Source organism: Aulonocara stuartgranti, assembly GCF_965226115.1.
Source record: "Aulonocara stuartgranti genome assembly, chromosome: 14".
Taxonomy (NCBI): domain Eukaryota; kingdom Metazoa; phylum Chordata; class Actinopteri; order Cichliformes; family Cichlidae; genus Aulonocara; species Aulonocara stuartgranti.
The window spans coordinates 16,365,550-16,388,632 of NC_138950.1; the positions used below are offsets into that span (position 1 = coordinate 16,365,550).

At 44.6% G+C, this 23,083-nt stretch overlaps 2 protein-coding genes across 6 annotated transcripts in view; one reads left to right on the top strand and one right to left on the bottom strand.

Annotated features, from left to right (window-relative positions):
* The first annotated feature begins 1,440 nt into the window (after positions 1–1,440).
* LOC309688013 (ribonucleoside-diphosphate reductase large subunit) lies at positions 1,441–8,087 on the top strand. The gene is made up of 4 exons (XM_082503417.1): positions 1,441–1,675; positions 4,695–6,676; positions 7,456–7,644; positions 7,730–8,087. The coding sequence occupies exons 1-4, from the start codon at positions 1,657–1,659 to the stop codon at positions 7,919–7,921; spliced, it is 2,382 nt and encodes a 793-aa protein (XP_082359543.1). The 5' UTR covers positions 1,441–1,656; the 3' UTR covers positions 7,922–8,087.
* A 202-nt stretch (positions 8,088–8,289) lies between these two features.
* Positions 8,290–23,083, bottom strand: part of sipa1l3 (signal-induced proliferation-associated 1 like 3) — a 92,445-nt gene continuing 77,651 nt past the window's right edge. For 3 of the 5 annotated variants that reach the window (XM_082503412.1, XM_082503410.1, XM_082503411.1), the window contains 14 exons: positions 22,157–22,255; positions 21,890–22,065; positions 18,679–18,927; positions 17,157–17,333; positions 16,397–16,521; positions 15,374–15,483; positions 14,840–15,288; positions 13,809–14,036; positions 13,040–13,202; positions 12,786–12,960; positions 12,538–12,687; positions 11,739–11,865; positions 11,279–11,360; positions 8,290–11,028 (listed from right to left, as the gene is read on the bottom strand). In XM_082503412.1, the coding sequence (XP_082359538.1) occupies positions 10,843–11,028; positions 11,279–11,360; positions 11,739–11,865; positions 12,538–12,687; positions 12,786–12,960; positions 13,040–13,202; positions 13,809–14,036; positions 14,840–15,288; positions 15,374–15,483; positions 16,397–16,521; positions 17,157–17,333; positions 18,679–18,927; positions 21,890–22,065; positions 22,157–22,255 (2,496 nt within the window). In that variant the 3' untranslated portion in view covers positions 8,290–10,842. The remainder of the gene's footprint in view (positions 11,029–11,278; positions 11,361–11,738; positions 11,866–12,537; positions 12,688–12,785; positions 12,961–13,039; positions 13,203–13,808; positions 14,037–14,839; positions 15,289–15,373; positions 15,484–16,396; positions 16,522–17,156; positions 17,334–18,678; positions 18,928–21,889; positions 22,066–22,156; positions 22,256–23,083) is intronic. The other 2 variants (XR_014270932.1, XR_014270933.1) reach the window with 2 other exon arrangements.

The window sequence follows — 23,083 nt, forward strand, 5'->3', positions numbered from 1 at the left end:
GTGTAAAACTGAGACATACAGTTAGGATTGCAGTTCTTTTTCTTATATTAAAATATCTCAGGGATTATATGTATCACTAAGCTTCAGCTTTCTGTTTTTAGCTGACAGGAGTGGCACCCTCCTTTTGTTGGGGGGTGGCACATTCATCTGCTAGTGTAGACAGACCTACAGTCATCTGCTGCTGTAGTTCGTCTTGCACATGCAGAGATGCTCTTCTGCATCAATTTGAATTTCAGCAGGTTGCATTGATCATGACTACATGCCTAAATGCAGTGAGTTGGTGGCATGTGATTGACTAATTAGATATTTGCAATAAGCCGTTGAATAGAATTGAATACAATGCCTTTATTGTCACAATACAGACATACAATGAGATACAGAGCATCTCCTACTCAGTGCAAACATGTATATAGTGCTGCACAGTTATTGCAACACTATATACAAATGGACAGTATTTATAGAAAAAATATATAAAATGTGCAAATATACAATCTGATAAAATTAAATAAATAAATCAGTCAATATGTAAATAAATAGTGTTGTGTATATACAGTTTGGGTTATTGCACAGTGATGGTTTATAGAGGGAAATCCTTGGAATGGGGGGTGAACTGTGTTTATCAGTGCATGTGTGAGTTCAGGGTGGTTATGGCTTTTGGGAAGAAACTGTTCTTGAGTCTGTGGGTCTTTGTGCTATTGCACCTGTAGTGCTTCCCTGAGGAAGCAGGTTGAACAAGTTGAAACCAGGGTGGGAACTGTCTTTGATGATGTTTGTTGCTCTGTTGAGGCAGTGGGAGGAATAAATGTCCATCAGAGAGAGGAGAAGGCAGCCGATGATCTTCTGTGCTGCCTTGACTACACTCTGAAGCCTCACTCTATCTGCCTTAGTGCAGGTGTAGGTGTGCCCAATGAAGTGGCCATTGAGTGTATATTTTCTACTGCTTCTGCAGCACATTAAACTTCAGTGCTTTGCTGTGACAAAGCAAACATGTTTTATTTATTACTGTTTCTCCGGATTTTTAAGTCTTCTGACTCTTTAAGGATTTAAGTTTAAATCAAACCTTTTAAACTGATGCATCAGAAACGTGTAATTCACAAATATAATACTTTGACATGCAGTTATTATTTATACTTTGGTTCTTTGTAAATTACCACTATAATATGTGTTCTTACGATCCAAAATCCTGCCTCTGAAAACAAAACAGACATATATACAAACTGAAAACGCACAATAAACCCCAAACACACCATTTTTTCTGTACTAACTCGGGAATTTTTAACCTTTTCAGACAAATACACCTCATGTACACATACATGTGACATTTTCCTGTTAACAGGATAGTTTACTTTGACTGTAAAAGTTGCTTTTTTGTGTGTTTTGACCCACTGTTATGACACACTTCTCTGTCCCGCCAGATTTGAAGTCCCGCGATGTTGATTGGCCGAGATGCCTGTCCATCTCTTCACTTCCGTGGTGACGCATTCCGTACAAATAGGAGGTGAGCGGGTTTTCTGGGGCTCTTTCGCGCGCTTCTACAGCAAGCAGTCGGCGAGTTAGTGTCCAGCAGCTCGCTGTGATCCCGCGAACAGCTTCGACTGTACCTGGAGAGCTGCTCACACCCCCGTCCCTGAGACAGAGACGCCTGAGCCCGCCAACATGCATGTGATCAAAAGAGGTGAGCGCTGCGATGTTGTAGCAGGCCTCGGTTAGCTTCGTGTGGAGTTACCGGTGATTCTGTCTGCTGTGGGGTTACATCATTTAGCGACAGGCTGGTTAACCTGGACTAGTGAGGAGCTGGTTAGTGCTGCACCGTCCCCCTGACGTGGAGGTTAAACGTGTTTAAGTGGTGGTGGTGGGGTCGGTTGTAGTTTGACAATATGGACTTAGTCTTTGTCTTAAAAGAGGCGCCAAAAGTTTTTATAGCCTCGCAGTGTAACGTCATAAAGAAGATCTATAAACCCTTACAACACCTCCTCTTTGAAGGTAGTTTTGACAGTGTGTTCAGAGTTTGATCTGAACTGTAATGTTCAAACCTTACAGTGTTGAGCAGGTCTTGGCGATGATTGGGAGTTCTTTCTCCCAATCATCAAGAAGAGAAATCGGTTCTTTTCCTGTTAGGAGGGTTCAGGGAGGGGCAGCCATCGACTGGTTGGAGGATGAGGGGAGATGGAAGGGAAAAGGAGCAGAGGGAGGAAAAAATAACAACTAAACAAGAGAAGAGTGTAGAAAAAAGATTAATGACAAAACACAAAGAAAAACGATTAATAGAGACTAAATGCATCATAGGAAGAAACTTTACTTTTGGGTTGAGCTTCATCTAAAGATATGATTGTCATCTTCATGCCTTTTTGAGCCTCAGTGTAGCCCCTTGTTATCTGAAACAAGCAGCTTTAGTTTTCTGCCTTTTAAATAAACTGTCCTGTGATTGGTGCTGTGGACTCTGACTCAGCCCAAGACCAGCCTGCCATTTTTCCAGCTTGTGTAGTTATGAGGGCCCAGACTTGGTTGATTCCTTTATGAGGTCAGATCCCTTTGGTGACGGGATCACATTTATCTCTGGATCTAAGGTTCAGGCCAAAGTTCCACCTGCTGACAAAATACAACCAATCCTGAATTTGGTGGTTGTACCTACTGCCTATCGTACCCAGGTATTGTCCTTAGCACATGACCATCCATGGTCAGGACATTTGGGGGTTAACAAGACCTACAGCAGAATTCTGAAACATTTCTTCTGGCCTGGGGCCCGTTCTTCGTACGTCGCTTACTACATCCAAGATCAAATGAAACATCCAAGATCAAATCATCGCGCTAACCGTGAGCTCGCTAATCCGGTTCCCCGAACACACCTGCTGTTGACGATTACTACAGCTGGACGCAGTAATGTGACATCACTGGGTGTCGTAAAAGGGGCTACGCATCGATAGTAGAAACATTGATCGGCAACCCTCTGATTGGTCGGCGAAAATGTCGACGGAGCGCGCTCGGCTCGGTATTTTTCGGCAGCAGAGCAAGAACTCTTGAGTGAGGGATTTCAGGAGTTTCAGAGTTTAATCAGAACGCAAGGGAACACTGCAAAGGCTGCAAAAGCAAGGAGAGAGGGCTGGCAGAAAGTTGCTGACAAATTAAACTCGTAAGTAATTTAATAATAACAATAATAATGGAGTGGATTTATATAGCGCTTTTCAAGGCACCCAAAGCGCTTTACAATGCCACTATTCAGTCACTCTCACATTCACACACTGGTGGAGGCAGCTACGGTTGTAGCCACAGCTGCCCTGGGGCAGACTGACAGAAGCCAGGCTGCCATATCGCGCCATCGGCCCCTCTGGCCAACACCAGTAGGCGGTAGGGTAAATTTATTATATTACACTATATTATCCAATATTATATTACATTATATTATAATATGTTATATTTTATCCTCTTTCACATTAGAGCCACGACAGGACCCACTAGAACATGGGAACAGGTAAAAGTGAAATATAAGAATATCCTACAGAATGGTAATATTTATCACTTATATTGCTTTTAGTCTCTTGGAAAGAGACCCTGGAATAATCTGTTTGTTTATAACAGGAACCAAGAAAAGGGCAGAGGAAAAAAAGACAGGTGGTGGTCCTGCACCCCCTCGTCAACAAGTTGGTTAAGTGAATAATACCCTCACGGGAAAATCGATATCTCTCTATGAGCACACTGTCGCGCTGAGCTAAAGGATCCTGTCTGTCCCGCAATATACGCTGAATTCTGAGGACTCTCCTTATCAATCTTGCACCTTCCGCAATGGGTTGCTCGCGTATACGGACAGGACATGGCTGCGACAGACTTCCCAAATCCACCTTCGCTTTTATAGCCGTGGTCTCTCATCTTGATTACACGAAGTAATTTACAATTGCTACTCTGAAATATGAATTACATCTGTAATAATCACATACATGTAATAGAATGTTAATAGTACATTTCCCTTTTTTAGGGAATGACCTGTATGTATCTGTGTGAAATCAATAAATGGATCAGGTGCTGCATTGTCTTTAGTTACATTGATGTTATTTATTTATGATGAAACAGTGGTGGAATATCGCTGTTGCTTTCGTATGAATGACGCGGACATACCTGCGTGGCCGCGATCTAATCCTGTTTACATAAAGTAAACCTGCTCCCGAGCAGGTTTACGCTTACGGCTCTGTTGCTATGACAGCAAGTCCCGGATGGGCTTCGGGGAACCGAACGATCCAGGATCACGCGAAATCGTCAACAATCTAATCCGGCTAACCTACTTAGCGAGGTACGAAGAACGGGCCCCAGGACTGAAATCTGATGTTGTTCAATACTGCCGTACTTGCCATGTATGTTCATTTAAGAACATTATGACTCTCTCAGGTAGTGAATTTTTTTTAAATCCTCCAGTAGCATTAACTCGCTCAGACTCATAATCATCACCAACTCTGTTAGCAGCACACCACTTATCAAAAAGAGCCCCTTTTTCATGTGCAAACTCCACATATGTTTGACTGCTGGACTCTTGTGGTTCCTAAATTTCTGCCTGTAGGCCTCAGGTACCAGTTCATAGGCACGTACAATTGTTTCCTTCAACACTTCATATTTCATGCTCTGCTCTAGCGAAAGTGAAGCTACTACCTCCTGAGCTTTGCCCGCTAATTTACACTGAAGTAAAAACGCATTTCTCTATTTTTCAGATGGACGCCAAGAGCGCGTCATGTTCGACAAAATCACATCTCGCATCCAGAAGCTTTGCTACGGACTCAACATGGAGTTTGTGGACCCAGCCCAGATCACGATGAAGGTCATCCAGGGTTTGTACAGCGGCGTCACCACTGTGGAGCTCGACACGCTGGCGGCGGAGATCGCTGCCACTCTCACAACCAAGTACCCCGACTACGCCATCCTCGCAGCACGCATCGCCGTCTCTAACTTGCACAAAGAGACGAAGAAGGTGTTCAGCGACGTCATGGAGGACCTGTACAACTACATCAACCCCCTGAACAAACGCCACTCCTCCATGATTTCGAAAGACACACTTGACATTGTTCTTGCAAACAAAGACCGCCTTAACTCGGCCATAATCTATGACAGAGATTTCTCCTACAACTTCTTTGGCTTCAAGACTCTGGAGCGCTCCTACCTGCTAAAGATCAATGGCAAAGTAGCTGAGCGTCCGCAGCACATGCTCATGAGGGTGGCTGTGGGAATCCACGGGACGGATATCGAAGCAGTCATCGAGACCTACAACCTGCTGTCAGAGAAGTGGTTCACCCACGCCTCCCCGACCCTCTTCAATGCTGGAACCAACAGGCCGCAGCTGTCCAGCTGCTTCCTGCTCGCCATGAAGGATGACAGCATCGAGGGGATCTACGACACGCTGAAGCATTGCGCCCTCATCTCCAAATCAGCTGGAGGGATTGGCGTGGCAGTCAGCTGCATTAGATCCACGGGGAGCTACATCGCCGGCACCAACGGCTGTTCCAACGGGCTCGTCCCAATGTTGAGGGTTTACAACAACACAGCGCGTTATGTTGATCAGGGGGGCAACAAAAGACCCGGCGCCTTCGCCATGTACCTGGAGCCCTGGCACTTCGATGTGTTTGACTTCCTGGAGCTGAAGAAGAACACGGGAAAGGAGGAGCAGCGAGCCAGGGACCTGTTCTACGCCCTGTGGATCCCTGACCTCTTCATGAAGCGGGTGGAGAACAACGAAGACTGGTCCCTGATGTGTCCGGCCGACTGCCCCGGGCTGGATGAGTGCTGGGGGGAGGAGTTTGAAGAACTCTACACCAGATATGAGAAGGAGGGGAGGGTGAAGCGTGTGGTGAAGGCTCAGCAGCTATGGTATGCAATCATCGAGTCGCAGACAGAAACCGGGACGCCGTACATGGTCTACAAAGATGCCTGCAACAGGAAGAGCAACCAGCAGAATCTGGGCACCATCAAGTGCAGCAACCTCTGCACGGAAATCGTCGAGTACACTAGCAAGGACGAGGTGGCGGTTTGCAATCTGGCCTCTGTCGCTCTCAACATGTACGTCACCCCTGAGCGGACTTATGACTTTAAAAAATTGGCATCCGTGACCAAAGTAATTGTCAGGAACTTGAACAAGGTTATCGACATCAACTACTACCCGGTGGAAGAAGCCAGGAGGTCGAACATGCGCCACAGGCCGATAGGAATCGGGGTCCAGGGATTGGCTGATGCTTTCATCCTTATGCGTTATCCCTTTGAAAGCCCCGAGGCTCAACTGCTCAACATCCAGATCTTTGAGACTATGTATTATGCCGCTTTGGAAGCGAGCTGCGAGCTGGCCGCCGAGCTCGGCACCTATGAGACGTACGAAGGCTCGCCGGTGAGTAAGGGCATTCTCCAGTACGACATGTGGGAGAAGACGCCAACGGACCTGTGGGACTGGAAGCTGCTGAAGGAGAAGATCGCCAAACATGGCGTGAGGAACAGCCTGCTGCTGTCCCCAATGCCCACGGCCTCCACCGCCCAGATCCTGGGCAACAACGAGTCCATCGAGGCCTACACAAGCAACATCTACACCCGCCGGGTGCTCTCGGGGGAGTTTCAGATCGTCAACCCCCACCTGCTCAAAGACCTGACAGAGAGGGGCCTGTGGAATGAGGAGATGAAGAACCAGCTGATCGCTAACAATGGCTCCATCCAGGTAATCATCAGCAGGGAGGAAAACCATTAAAGATGACAGACATCTCTAGGTTCCAGCTTCTTAGGTGTGAACTTCATTCTGTAGACTAAAATATTGATTCCCAAACATTTCCTTTACAGGAAAAGATAAAATGCCACTTAACTGCTTTTAAATATATACATTTAAAGCTTCAAGACTCTTGAAAAAAAGCATAATGAAATTAGGCAATACTCCATCTCTTTGCTGTTTTTCATCCTCTTTCATCTTGAATAATTAGTCTTCTAGTTCATCAATTAAAAAACTAATTTCGATTAGGTGCCACAAAGTAAATCACTGAACAGTCAAATATTTAGAGGATCCAAAGCAATCTGTGAAAACACAAAGAAGGAAATCCGTCATCTCAGTCTAACATTCTGAAATGGTCCAATTATTTTTGTAACTATTTCGTTTCCACAGCAAATTGTTTCTTCCTGTTAAAGGGGAGTTTTTCCTCCCCACTGTCACGCAGTGCTTGCTAGGTCATCTGTTGGCGTTTTCTCTCAATTGTTGTCGTTAGCTTACAAAATAAAGCACTGTGACATGAGTGTTGTTGTGATTTGGTGCTACTTAAATAAAATTGAATGGAAAATGGTTTTAAGCATCACATTAGCCCTAAATTCTGGTCTGTGTCCCAAATACCATCAGCTGAGAAGTTTAAGATGTTTTAAGCTCAGGTGGGGTTTTTTTTTCTTCTTGTTTTTACTCCTTTGTGTTTGAACCTGAAACTTTAGTTTTAATTATTATTTTTTTAATTTTGACAGAACATCAATGAGATCCCAGATGATCTGAAGCAGCTCTACAAAACCGTATGGGAGATCTCACAGAAAACTGTAGTCAAGATGGCCGCCGACCGTGGGGCCTACATCGACCAGAGCCAGTCCCTGAACATCCACATAGCAGAGCCGAACTACGGCAAGCTGACCAGCATGCACTTCTACGGCTGGAAGCAGGTGAGTGTCGAGCTGCACGAGGAGTGAAACCTCACCGTGAAGACATGTTGGGCTTTAAAATAACTCCGTCTTTCTCCCACCGCAGGGTCTGAAGACTGGGATGTACTATCTGAGGACCAAGCCTGCCGCCAACCCCATCCAGTTCACCCTGAACAAGGAGAAGCTGAAGGAGGCACAGCCGGCCACGTCCTCGGAGCAGGAGATCAAAGAGCGCAACACGGCGGCCATGGTGTGCTCTCTGGAGAACAAGGACGAGTGCCTGATGTGCGGCTCGTAAACGTTTCCGACCTGCTGAAGCCCTGGATCTTCTTCCTTGACTTAAAGCTTCTTCCACTACAGTTCAGAGTTAAAAAATCAGTATTGTATCCATGTTGTATTTTTACCAGTTTATTAATGAAAAATGTACTGATTAATTCATTAAACCAGGAACCTAAAAATGAAAACGGGGACAGACAGCAAAATTTTTTTTTTCAAATGTACTGTTAATGCAGCAAAAATCTGCTTCATGTTTAAGTGAAAAACATTTTCTTTACATACACAGAATTTACTAACTCCTTACAACCCTGAAGTCGTTTTCTAAAATCTGAAACTAAAAGGTTATTTTTGAACCGCAGCTCAAAAACTCAAAGACCAGAAACCAGCAAATGTTTTGACTTATTTTTAATATATTTTTTTTATAAAACAATGAAAACATAATTTACACTTTTAAAATGTACACGTTATTACAACCCAAAGAAAACCAAACCCTTGCTTCAGTTATTCCTGCTGAATGCAGGAAACATCGATGGAAAGAGGAACAATGAGGCTTGAGGAAAAAGTAAAGGAAGGAGGAATTGAAGAGAAAACAGTACCCTCTCATCTTCACTATTGTCTGCAACAGTGACCAACATGTCAAAAATAAATTATAAAAATATTAACAACAAAAAACAAAGAGAATAACTGGTCGCACAATATTACCAGTAATAATGCATTATTGGATTTGTTCAATAGGGGTCCTTGTGTATGCTTTAAATAGCTTAAAATTATACATAACAAGATTTATATATATATGTAAAAAACAAACAAAAACAACCTTGCCCCTTTTACATCAGCAAACTAAAGATTAAGACTTGAAGACACTAAAATCACAGCTACACCTGCAGAGCTGTGTGGATGGAGGACATCCTGCTAACAGGAACCCGACTGAAGCTGCTTAAAGACAAAAAAATGACAAAGGAAAAACTGGGATGACAACAACCCAGAGAAGGAGGCGGTGGGTTTAAAGCGGGTGCTGCAGAGAGAGAGAGAGGAGCGGGGGTGGGGTGAAGAAGGCGTTAGTTATCCTCCGGGGTCAGTGACAAAAAAAAAGAAAAAAAAAAGGTTTTATTTGGCTCTTCCAGCAATTTGAAACATCCTGCTGCCCAAAAACATTTAAAGGGACAACGGTGCAGACAGCAGGGTGACGTCTGTCATCATCAACCCCCCCTCCCCCCCCAACGGTCGAGTGTTGTTAACAGCATCCTGAGGAACCTGAGTGGAAACTTTAAACAGATCCAGTTAAAGAGAAACCTCCTGTTTTATCAGAGAGATGAGAGTGCAGTACAGTTTTAGCAGGGCGAGGGGGTTGGGGTGTACTGTCTATTCACTGCCAGCATTCAAAAATATGTTTCTGTATGAAAAATACAGTACACAGTATCATTGAGAGCACTGTCGCAGTATAAAACACAAGAAAAGTCCTCTCAAACAAGCACATCTGTCCTGATGTGACGGGCTTTCAGGTACAGTACATGTTTCCTGTGAGCGCGCTCAGCCGGAGACGGAGCTTCACTGGATCACAAATACATGAAGACTTGAGAACACTTTGAGAAAATACACTTATTTACTTTCTTGGTGAGGCTGTTGCACATGCTTTATGCACTCCAGTTCAGTTTGTGACGTCTTAAAACACAAAAACAACAACCGGCTCGGTCTGCTGCCCGACACACGAAATCATAAACAACACAAGGTTTGTTAAAGGACGTCGGCTAGAGGTTACAGCGATGTGATGGAAGCAATTTGATTTCACAAAAGCAAAAATAACATGACGTGTGTGAGCCATCGAATCACCTCATAACTACCAGCTCTTCTGAGAGAAGTTGGCTGATTTTTAAACATTTCTCCAGTTTTACAGTAATCCAGCTACAGCAGTTGGTACGTCCAATAAAAAAGGTAAAAATGAAAGTTTATTCGCCATGCTTTATTCCCCAAAACATAAACAATATGGTCAAAACTGGGCTCATGTGGGGCTACGCCAACCACATCACTTCAGAATAAGCTCTTCACCAGAAAGCAGGTAAGTGTAACTCTCAAAATTCTGCAACTAAAACCAAACAAAGGACCCGCTTAAGGTTAAAGCAACCATCATTTCATTCAGGTCTGAGATGATCGGGCACTGCTGAGGACGCTGCTCTGTGTGGGAGATACGACGCCGCCACGCTGGCGAGCTCTGCGACCGTTTGCTCTCGGCACACTGATGGCTTGATTCACATCCGTGGGCCGCCGCGGGTCACCCGTGTAAACGGAGGGCAGGAAAACGAGGCCCACAGGGTTCAGATTACAGTAAACAGGTTTGTTCATCACTCCGCTGTCCACACACACACACACACACACACACACACACACACACACACACACACACACACACACACACACACACACACACACACACCTTTAGTACGTCTCTTATACAATATCAGTACATTGTCGATATAACTGATATATGAGAATTGTACCACACAGGTATCTATCTACAGTACCACGTCTGTAGAGCTTCCTCTCTTCTAGTGCATTCTGGGAGATGCAGTCTTATTTATTTATTTTTTTGGCTGATTGGCTGCAGGAACAGTATTAGGCCTCTCCAGGTGATGTAGTGTTCTCTAAAGCAGTCAGGATCTCCACTCCTGCTCGCTCCTCCGGCATAGTAGCAGATGTATTTACACCGTGTGACAAATATCCAGACGTCAGTTAGAAAAATAAACAGGCTCAGAGCAGGGAGCGTGTAGAGAGGGAGGTTCTCTACTGGAAGGGTTTAAAAAAATCCAGATCATCTTTTTCTCTCTGGTTTAAGGCAGCCCAGTGGAAGCTGAGTGTGACATCTGCCGCCCCTGTGAGTGCAAGGAATCATGGGAACTGAAAGCCCCTCCCTCTGGCCTGAACCTCACTCTCTTCCTTGGCTGTCGGTCACTCCCTCTGTGAATCGGCTAAGGAGTGAGCCTCGTGGTCGCTGCCCGGCTTGTTGAGATTGGTCAGAAGCACGCTGAACTTGCGCAGCTGCTCGCTGGCAGTCTGGCTCTCCACCTGCAGCCGCTGGTTGTTCTCTCTCAGGTTGGCCATCTCAGCGAGTAAGACGACCTTATCTTGCTTCTCCTGTAATAGAGAGGAGGAGAAATAAAGGCAATGTTCAGTTATCAAAGACCAAATAACATCTGCATGGAGCCACAAATACATGTGAGCCTCATAATGAAAGTGATGCAGCTTTTAAACATAAATCAACATCAGCAACACATGTAAATCAAGTCTTTAAGAAGACATGACTCCACAGTCACTTATTATCGATTATTTGGTTCTTTAACCTCAGAGGGTTCCTGCTTTAGAGAGAAAAACAAAAGGCTCTCACTTTCTCCAGGTCATTGTTCAGCTGCTTCAGCATCACTTCCAGGTGGTAGAGCCGACCGGACAGATCGTTGGGCACCTCATCGCTGTAACACACACAAACACACCTGGCATTCGTTACCGTGGATCCAGTGATTACACACACAAAACACCGCTGTGATGTGCACGCCGCAGGTAAACAGACAGGTTTTACTGGTTTTATTATGAGGATCCGAAAGCTCGTCATCTTCAGTAAAAACCTTTTTTTTTTTATAAAAGTGTGCTGCTCACTGGCAGGACAAACAGCCTCTCTGGTGCCACAGAGTTAACAAACTTTTAATTCTGGTGAAAACGCTGAAAAGAAGATGCTGATAAACTACCACCAGGTGGCAGTAGTGACTTATGAAAACCTGAATATTTACAGGCGCTCTCTGCTTCTTTACAACATGTTGTTCTGGATCTCTGTAACCGAGGGGCTGACCTACCTGCTGAGTGTGGGCGTGGTCCGTGGCGTCTGAGGAGTCTGAAACTGGACTGGACTAGCGGCCGGTCTCGTGTCTGGACCTCCGAGCTGCGGGTCAGTCAGCGAGAACAGGGAACCCGCTCTTTGTGCTGCAAAATAAACACATGATCGTGCTTTTAAAAAGCCTTTTCCACGTAAAGCACATCCCCAAAAAGAAAAGGAGTGCTCTAAAAACCTTTCCTGGGAAAAAAAAAGTGGTAAAAGAAGGTAAAAAGCAACCAAATCCCAGCAGCCACATAAAACGATCCTCTGGGTGCAAAAAAAAAATAAAAATATATATACGAGTCTAAGCACCGAGGCTCCACTGAATGATTAACAGTCCAAAATTTTTTCCAGGTCCAATAAAACGATCGGTGTGGCTGCTCTGCCAGATGTTACAATAAAGTTAAACATCTGTGAAAAAACAGGGTTTATGGGGTTTAGTGGAGTGAAGTTAGCAGTAGCTTAGCGAGTGATAAGGAAGTTTTTTTGTTGTTGTTTTTAAGTAAAGCACTACTTCAGCTTTGCATGTAAAGAAAAGCAGAAAACATAACAGTTAACATAGAAAGCTGTGCTGCTACAAACACATCAGCACTGAGAGGACGTAGACTGCTCAGGGTTCCTAACAGCCAGACGAATGTTCAAAGATCTGACATGACTCCATCCTCAGCACGGGTGAGGTCGGGGTCGATATTTCCGGGAGACTCTTGTAGAGATGGTGGTTACCTCATCACTCACAAATCAGGTTATGTTACATTTAATACTGAAATATCCACCCTCACCTTCGTACGCCTTAGCAGCGTTGACCAGGCTGGACCACTCGAGTCCGCTGGCTGTGTCAGGGAGGGGCATCATGCCGGGGTCGAGCCTCCTCAGAGGGGGGAGCTTGTCTCTCACTTCGGTCAGAGAGAGCTCGGATGCAGAGAGCGGCACTGAGGGGCAGCAGAGTCATGATTAATGATCTGAACACAATCACAGCAGGTTTGCTTTAGTCGCTGCAAGTCACTGGGAGGAGAATCGAGGCACTCACCCTTCTTGCTCTGCATGTGGTTGGAGGAGCCGGCGTGTTTGCGTGTGGGCAGCGTGCAGGTGAACAGCACGTCGCTGGGAGTCGTCTGGTTCTCAGAGCTGGCGAAGCCGGCGTCCCTGCGTCCGCTGCACAGCGACTCGTCGGAAAAGGTGCGCTGCAGGGGGCGTCTGGGAGACTGCAGGGAGAAAGGTCAGAGGTCAGAGCTGTGTGCTCATGAGAGGAAAACGGATATCATCCACCAGCACAATGCTCACAGGGTCTCTCTGCGGCGTCTCCCCCGGGTTGTCCATGATGATCAGTTTCTTCAGGTCGTCCTCGATGCTGCTCTTGTACGTCCGTCGTGGCGAGCGCAGGTCCCTCAGTGACGCTCGCAGACGAGGTTGTCCAAACACGTTCTTTGAATTTGTGTCCACCTGCCTGGAGACACAAGATATGAGAACAAAACACAAACATACAGTCTTCCTTTATTGAACACTGCTTCCTGCCTCTTTCCACGGTAAGAAACTATGTTCCACTTTATTCTGCCTACAGTATCCTCCAGTGTTTGTTGGTCCACTGCCACTCACAGGAGAGTCAGAACTCTTTGGATGGTTTCGAGTAAAAACAAACACGTGTTGAAGGATTTCACTTTGTTTAGGAGCGATCACGCGCTCCCCGGGTGGATGGATATACGGACTTGGAAAGTTGTTCCGATCACTTTGTTTTGTGGATGTGATTTTAAGTAACAAAGTGAAAACGAGGCAGATGTTACAAAGTTCATGGCCACTGTGCGGGCCCAAGTTTGACTCCACGGATAAAGACACAAAAAGCCAAATGCCTTCAATTTCATTGATCAGCGCTTTAAAAATATGAAATTTTAAAACATAATTTGCACTGTTAATCACACATTTATGTCCACCATCCTTTTGAGTACGAGGTCATTTATATGATTATTTTGGTATAAAAGGAGGTGCCTAAAAATAATTTCTATCCCGGAAGAAGAACCAAGCATCAGAGCAGATCCGCTGAGGCTGTCGCTCTTACTTCTTGCTGTTGCTGCTGTCGGAGCTCGATGCTGTAGTCGAGTTTGAAGGAGAGGGGTTGGAGTCTTCTGCATGCCAACCGCTTGGTGTGCTCTTGCCATATGATGACTTGGGGGCGGAGCTGGACAGAGGGGTGGAGCTTAGCTTAGCTGAAGTGGGCGTTGCGGTAGAGGCTCGGACAGGCCGTGGTTTCTCCACTGGAGTTTTGTAACCCTGCGGTGTGTAGGCCCTGAAGGTTACAGAAAACAGACAGGAAACATGTTTGTTGTTTGAATGAGGACAAACATTTAAAAATCATTTGTATTTTGACTGCATCAATTGAACTGAAACACATCCTGTGCTCAGACAGGGGTGATTTTTTTTATGAAATAGTAAAATGTGTCAGTTTAAATATCAGATGTTTTCTACGCTCTAATGTGAATATAGTATGGGTTTATGAGCTTTCCAAATCATTGAATTCTTTTTTTATCCACATCTTAAACAATGTTCTGGCTTTTTAGGACTTGGGGTTACGTGTCTCGATCATCATGTGACACATCGCATGCACAGAGTACAGAACAAGAGCTGCTGGGACTCAGAGTTTCAGCACAGATTGCTTTAATCCAGCACGGAGTGACCGAAGCGGGTGGAGGTTTGTGTGCTGAATCCCTGCGTGGATTTATATCACAGCCCTGACAGTTATAAAACCACGAGAGCAAGAGATCACATGATGATCTTTATGTTTGACAAGGATTAGACGGCCATAATCCTACTTTTTCTCTACATTTAATTTAGTATTGAACATTTTCAGTCATGTGATGATGCTACATAAACTAAAGACTGATAAAAACACTCTAAAGTGATTAATAAGCACATGAATCTGAGCCTAAAACTGTAACATTCACTCTATTCTGTGACAAAACAAATTTCCCACGTGTGGGACTAATAAAGGTTATCTTATCTTATCTTATCTATTCACTGTCCATGGGGCCTGGCATTCTTACAGGAAAAGGATCAGCAGGCGATGCATCTCATCAGGAGTTTGTCACTTACCTGGGCTTGAAAGCATCCATTTTATCAGCGCTGGAGCCAGGAGGAGGGAACGTCCTCGTCCTGTACCCTTTGTTCTGATTGGCCGCAGCTGGTATAATGGGCGAAGACTCTCGTCTCTTAGCCTCCCCCCCGCTGCCGCCGCTCCTTCCCACCGACAGCTCCGGGATGCCACTGTAGGTCGCAGAGCTGTGCATGGCCTTGTGGGACTGGCTGTTGGACATGTTACTGTGGCGACCGTTTCCGTAGTGGGTCGAGGCGTCGATGCCGCTATCGTTGGATCCGCCCTTGTTAAGGAGGTCGGGGTCAGGATCGGCCGGCTCACCGAGGCAACCCACGCCTCCTCGCTCTCCAGGTGCGCCTCCGTCGAACCAGCGCTCGTCGCTGTGGCTGCTCGAGGCGTTACTGGACAGGGTGTTGCTGCTGGAGTGGCTGGAGTACTGAGTCTCACCCTGCGGAGGACACAGAGTCAGAGGAGCTCAGCGAAAAGGCGAAAGGTGGAAAGAAGAGAGACGCAGTGTTGATGTTGAGTCTGACCTTCGAGTGTCTGTTTGGAGAGTCTTTCCCCGGGACATCCTGTCTGGGCATTCTCCTCTGCCCCCCTCCACCACCTGGTCCTCGAGACGCTGGGACATGCCAGAGAGGCTCTGCATCCAAACACACACATAGACAGACACTCTCAGGATTATAACAAATCACACTGAACGTCCACGGCTGTCAAAGAGGATTAAATACTTATAGCACATTTAAACACTGACCTCCCCCCACACACCAAAACCACACTCAGCAGCCTCTAGTCTGAGCAACAACTGCACTCTTTAAAGCAGCATGAAAACAACACATAAGAAGAGTACATATCTATAGAATAAATGGAAGTGAGAAATTCTGTAAAAACTGTAAAAAAAAAAAAAAAACCCACTACATTACATACAAAAAGGAAATGGGATGCTGAAGTACGCACAGAAATACCACCGGAAATATGCAGTGAAGCACATTCAGCAACAAGTTAAAATTCATGGAACTGAATAAATAAATTATAACTGAAAGTTATAATGTGGTACACAAGCTAGGACTCATTTGCACATACTCTGGATTTGTCCAAATTCAGACACATAATAATGTCTCTGATGCCCTCAAGAAGATATTTCGCCAAAATCTTGCAAAAGAGTCCAAGATCGCATTGCTCAGGGGTCAGCTAATAGATATCTTATACGACTACTATTGACAGCAGGAGTTAAAAGCACTATCAGCATATCAACCATATGATTGGATGTTTGGGAAATCTGATAGAATAACATACTACTTAGGGCTTCAGAAAGGCTTGTTTATCAGCAGATAGAGACCTATTTTTTAGGACATTTAAACAATAATGTGAGACTTTTACAAGTCTCTGTTTAGACGTCAGCAATGAAAATATGTAGGGTGATGTTTAACTGTTTTTAAAAACCAAACCAATAAAAAACTCATTTTTTGCTCCTTATGAGATTTTACATTATATGTTACATAAGAGTAGACACATACAAGTGAGTTCAACATTTACTTCTGAAGGTGGTGCTGTACCTGTTTTGCTGCGCTCCATGGTACTCTCCTGACTGGTAAAGCCTGACGAAGATTCTCCACTGGAGAGGAGGTCCACACCGAGGTGAGGATCATACGGCAGCAGGGGGCGCTGTCCTGTTCCAAATCTATATGAACCACAGGAGAAACATTAGTGAACACATTCGCAGGGATTTTCCCGGTCCCTGGAGCTGCATATGTTTAAGGTGACGAGTCTGTTCTACCTTACTAAACAGAAGTCTGTGAATCCTCCTGCTGTTTCTGACCAAAATTGCATTTTGTGTTGCTCTGCTCTTTTAATCAGTCCTGATGTTATAATTGGTGGAAGGTCAAAACCCTTTTTCAAATAAAATAAGATGTACAGCTACTCAGACATCACGACAGAAAGGACACACTCTGGAATAAAACTCCCCAGCTGTAAAAATATAACGTTTCTGACTAACAGAGAACATTTCCAGCTTCTGCTTTGCATCCCTGTGGCGGTTGAATAAAACAAGTTTTTCTGGTTGGGTGAGATGTTATCAACCTCCACAGTGTGAGGAAGAGCCACCCACACAACAGATCCTTCCTCTGGGAGACTGTGTGTTCATACACGTCTAACTGCAGACCTGGTCGTGCCGCGCTATTCAGCCTGCGATTTGAACCAATATATTCCACCTTCAGCACACAAAGCATTTACGAGTAAAACCAGACATGTTTGATCAAGATCAAACGAGTGACAGTGGAGAGCTTGCAGAGTAAAACACCACACACCCACACACACCTGTCGGGTGAAGGTTTGTAGCGCACAAAGGGGCCCGGTGAGATTCCAGGTGGTCCCATCGTGGTGAGACTGACCAGGCCGGAGGGAGGAGAGGAGAAGCTGGCTGAGGGGTTTCTGTAGGGCCTGTCGCCTCCTGCAGGAGACAGGCTGTAGTGGTTCTCTGGGTAGCTGACCGGCCTGAAATACACAAAGGACGGTGGGTAATCGAGAGAAACAAGCGTACTACAGAGAGGTGATTGATACATAACACAAATAAGAGAGATTTAAAATAACTGAGGACTAGTGTGTCTGTGTGTCACTCAAAAGAGCAAAACAGACTGAAAACACAATGAAAACAGCTTAAAATGTGTTGTTTTAGACAAACACCTGGAACCAACTCAAGTTTAAAAAACTAGTATTGACAGTTTTTGGGGAAAAAACTTCTTTAAGTGGAATAAAACCACACAAAGACTTTATTGTTTCCACTTTTTAGGTGGTTTACTATCAATACAAGTTTACGACCGTCTGGCAGGCTTATACGGTGCAGTAATCACACGAGTTAGCCTGAGGGCTTTTGTTACTTCACACATATCTGCCTCGGAAAACCCTGATGTGAAATGTTATATAGAAGGATTTCAGGAGCCGTGCACAGGAGTTCCATCATATTTATGGTTTTTGTATGAAGAAAACATCCTGATGACAGGACTAAGCAGGTTTTCTTGGAGCAGTCACAGTTCATGTTCGGTTTATCCATGATGTCATCCAGCTGACATCACTTTTCCTCAAACATTCATTCAGTGATTTAACATCAAATCTTTCATCAGACAACATAAACAAACTAAGACAAGGAGCTGCAGAACAACTGTTTAGTTAAAATGCAATAAAACATTTCATCTACAGCCACCTGTACAGCTGCAGCAGTTTTCTCCTCATCTCTATAATTAACTGTGTAAGATGATGACAGCTCCGTGATGTAAAACTGAAAATGCGACGAGGATTGAGGAGTTTGGACGAGGATACTATCTACTACAGGAAGCCTTTGTGAAGATGGCTCACTGCAATGCATATCACACTTTTACACCCATCATTAATTATTGCTTTAAGTCTTAATGAACAAATATCCTCATAGTATGCTGAAGAATGCTGACTGGATTCACTAACTTCATACAATACGCAGTTAAAGCTGAAGTAGGTGACAAGATTTTGTCATCACTGGACAAAAACATCCATAACAACCTTTTCGCATTCATTACTTAAAGGAAATTTGACTCCTGCACCTCCTCCAAGGTCTGTATGAGGCTTTAGAACATCTAGCCTAGAACAAAGACTTTGGCCACTCACTGAGCTTTTCAGGTGAAGAGTACAATGAGGAAAAAAAAGTCAAAGCAGCTGCTGTTGTCCCTTTTCTACATTTCTACACACTGCAGGCTTTAAACACTTTTTATACTTGCTTTTTTCCCCTTAAAATCTGAATTTTAATGGAGTGATAAATAAAGACTTGGTGCAAGTGGGGCAGCAGCACATGTGTAGAAGTGAGGCTCACCTCTTGGAGCTGAGGTGCTGAGGCTCTCTGTAGGGAACTGGCATCAGGGGCTTGTGTGAGCGTACTAGTGGAGGAGGTGGGGGGCCGATGGGGGCCCAGCGCTGCATGCTAGTGGGGTGGAGCACTTGAGGAACAGGTGAGTTCTCCCATCGCCAGGTCTGGCGAGGAGAGGGTCGGTATCCTGCTGCTAGAGGCTCAGGTTCTGGTTTCTGCTCCATGGTCTTCATCTCGTACTCCTCGGTGCAGCCCCTACAGAGACAGAGGAGGACAGTTTATAACGGTACAGAGACACCACATCCACTACAAGAGAATTAAAAGCATGACACTTAAAATGCTGCTGTTTCCCTCCAAAACTCCAAGGTTATCTCCTTTACACAGCCTTCATGTGTAGTTTTTGATCCTCAGCACGGGTCAGTAAATGCAGCAGCCCTGAACTGTAGCTGAACCAGAACAGCGGTTTCTGTACCGAGTTCAGTGCGTGGAAACTGCTCAATAAATCTCCCCCAAATGCTCCACATTATTGTCGTCTCATAACTTACTTTGTGGATGCTCAAACACACTGCAGACATGTAACAGAGCTCACTAATGAGCTCCCCTGACGCCAATGGAGGGAGAAAGAGAGCAAAGTAAACCGATTATTGGCACATCAGGACTCCATCTCTCCTACTGCGAGACTGAGGTCAAGTGTGTGTGTCTGTGTATATGTGTGTGAGAGAGAAATATCCAATCTCATCAAACAGCTCCTGAATCAGAGTCTTGGTAGACACAGCAGATATGTTTAGTAAAGGCACGCAAGGTTGCCTTGGTTGTACAATCACGCATCAAATAATTATGAATCTGTTTTTAAAACAAAGATCACACAGATATTCACTCTTTCAGCTCCCTCTGACTAAATAAATAAAAACAGCATGTAAGTAGCCCAGCACATGTCTTTTACACATCATCATCATTACTCCATTCACAAAGCCTCACTGAGGGAGGGAAGGAGGCATCAAATATGCATACTGGATGGCATTTAACATGAGACTAATGAAGAGAGGAGGAAATGAGCAGGAAAATGCTGTGAGGGTGAGGATTTAAAGTGAGGCAGAGTGGGATAAAGGCCATGAGGACAGAGTGTGTGTAGTATAAACTTTCATTATTAAACAATACGCATGTGGCGTATTAAGGCAATAATGCTGTTACCTTGTCTGACGTAAGTCTATTAATTTTCAGTTATTTACGTTTAATGGATGAATAAAAGTGTCTGTTATGCTTGGATAAATTAGACCCCAATGATAAATTCACCACAGCATCAGAGGGGGGAGTGCATTTTTGTTTTGGGGGTGGTTATAAAGTCTTTGGGGGCACCAAAAGTTCCTGTAAGCAGCAGAACAAAAATAAAGTCAGAACAAAGAAGTCCATTATAGTTTCCCCAAACATGTTTTTGCTTAAAATTGGCTTCAACGATGAATCAAATGTTTGTTTTTAGCACACATGTTAGCAGAATATCTGTGAGGCTCCTCAAAGTGCTGCTTGGACAAAACATTTCAAGATGTCATCGTGTGCTTTGGGAAACTGTGCAGGGGATACATGTTTCTTTTATACAGTGTGATTATTCATTTAACCTTGAAAATAATCAGCAGACTAATCCACAGTGAAAACACGCTGCAGCCATGTCCACGGTAAAACACAAACACAACACAGACGTCCTCAAAAACACCACCAGCTGATTTCAAATGACATGTGCATTAAACCAAAAGACACACAAGTCGATGCACATGTGGTCGGGATATTTTCATCAACAACGGAATGAGTCAAATCCAATCAGTATCAATACGGTTACATAACAGCAGCGCGGGCTAACACAAACGCAGGAAGAGAGCACAAACCTTAGAGAGAGCAGAGCCTCAATCTGCCGGCATTCAGTGTTCCTCCCATCACGCTGGCTGATGTGACACAGCTGGAGCTCGTGCACGCACGCACGCACTCGTGCACGCACACAGTCAAATACACAGTGCCAGAAGTCACACCTTCTCCCCGTCGTATCTGTCCATCTTGCACGTTCAGAGCCGAGAAAGAACGGCAAAGAAAAAGCCCTTCCAACTTTGGTCTCTCTCTCTCTTTTCTTTCTTTTTCTCTTCCACCCACTGCTCTAACTCTCGGCGGTGTTGAGACACGTCCTCCTCACCCAGCGCTTCTCTGCCTCTCCTGCTCATAACACTCAACCCTGCCTCCCTCTCTCTCTCTCTCTTTCACTCTCTCCCTCCCTCCCTCTTTTCCTGTCCTTTTCATTCGCACAGGGCGTGCATTTTTAATTAATCACTTCCACTCCTTTATTTATTTATTTATTTATATTTTTTGTGGACCTTTTTTCTCCTGCAGATTCCAGGCTTTAATCTCATGCAATCTGCTTGCCTGGCACACAACAGCAAATGAGTCGGATGGGGAGAGAGAGGAAGAATGAAATACAAGACTCTAATTATCAGTTGCTCCAATGCCACAGTACCATGTGTGTGTTTGTGCATGTGTGTGTGTCAAAGGGATTTAAGTTGGCGTAATTAAACTGCCTCCAGCATTAAAGAAATCTAACCACTGTGCGATCACACAGCCTGACACAATTACTGTATTTAGGAGCTCTGGTTCTCGGTCACAAGTGTGCGCGCACACACACACGGTTATTTTTTCACCTCAGTAACACCACATCAGCGTCTCATAAGGTCTCGTTATTCTGTCTCAATCAAGGCCTCGTGTGTGGATGAAAGGATGGAAAAGGGTGACGGCAGGGAAAAGATATAAATGATGTGGAGGAGAGGAAGTGACACAATAGCAGAGATGAGCAGATATGAAGAAGAAAGGAAGGCGGATTGTAGCTAATTCACGTTAAACAAATGCTTCTTTCTTTTTGTCTGTGTGCCTCATTTCGCCCGCTTCCTTTTCAGCCACGCATCTTTCTTTCTCTCTGTTTGCTCGCTTCCTCTTTTCACACACTCCCACACAGAATCATCAGAACATTGGAGTCTGGCCACTATCTCTGCCAGGCTTTTGTGTGTTGGAGTAATGAGTGTCCTGCGCTCTCTTCTAGCTCGCTCTTGTCCTTCCACTTCTGCCCACTTACACTGAGCGCGCTCCTGTGCTGTAACCCACTGTCCAAACATCTGCATTCATGACAGCTGTTTACAAATGAAGCTCGAAAGGATTCAAAGGAAACCACACGCAGACTGCCACGCACCTACGAGGCCCGCCTTCTTCGTATGGAGGAATGATGATAACTTTGACTGTCACCGATGTCCTCAACAGGTCAATCATCTGCTCGTGCGTCAGCGTCACTGCAGCCACCTTACAGATCTCCACTAACCGGCTACCCTGCCTCAGGCCTGCCTGCCAGGCGAAGCCGTACTCCTCCACCTGGATGAAAAACAAAACAAAAGCAGAGCATTTATGCGCGGCCAAGAATCTTCAGAGTGCTTCAAAATTAGATCTGGTCATCTGACGGTACCTCAGCTACGGTGCCATCCAAGCGAACGTGGAAGCCCAGCTGTCCCAGTCCATTTCTCCTTAGTGTCATATCCACAGTTTCACATCCCACTGTCAACAACTACACAAACAGAAGGAAAAAAAAATCATATCAGATTTACAGTATTAGCTTGTTATATATATGGACTAACAAACTAAAGATCATCATAGCAAAGTAACAACCAGGTGATGATGACTTCTTACCCAGCACTGGGTCAACTTTTCAGTCTCAACTCTGCATGTATTTGGTGCTTTTAGTAAGATTAACTCATTTTTAAATATTTCATTTTCTGCTGGATTAACTCAAAGCTTGATCGAGTCCAGGAAATCTCCTCTTCCCAGCGTTTAATTCATCACTTTTTTCAGAGATTATCACAATTTGAAAGGCCTCAGATGAGCCAGTGCAGACAGTGGCATAGCTTCATTGAAAAAGGAAGACAACCACAAAAACATAAAGCAAAAAAAAACAAAACACAGAATACAGTGTGAATGTTGACACAATGACTTGCCTTTGAATTTAGTTTTTCAGTGGAATGAAAACCAACATCCACTGTGGAAATCCCCTGAGCTTAAAGGAGTATAAAAGAATGAAGGTGTTGCACTGATTTGGTCTAATAAACTTCAATAACCACATGAAACATTTCTGACTACAGGAAGCTCTAAAGAATAATTTTGTGCAAGCAGTATGTCTTGTTTGCACTAGACATACAGGGGCACAAATCCAAACAGATGAGGAAAGTTTCATGTTATTTTACTCTAAGAGTTGGTGAGAAAGCAACAAAGCAATAAAAAAAACAACACACACACCAAAGGATGTAAAGAAAACTACAGGCTGGAGAACAAGGAAGTAAACAAGACATGACACAACTGTGTTTGCACTGTAGTCTTTCTACAAGATCTGCTTACAGCA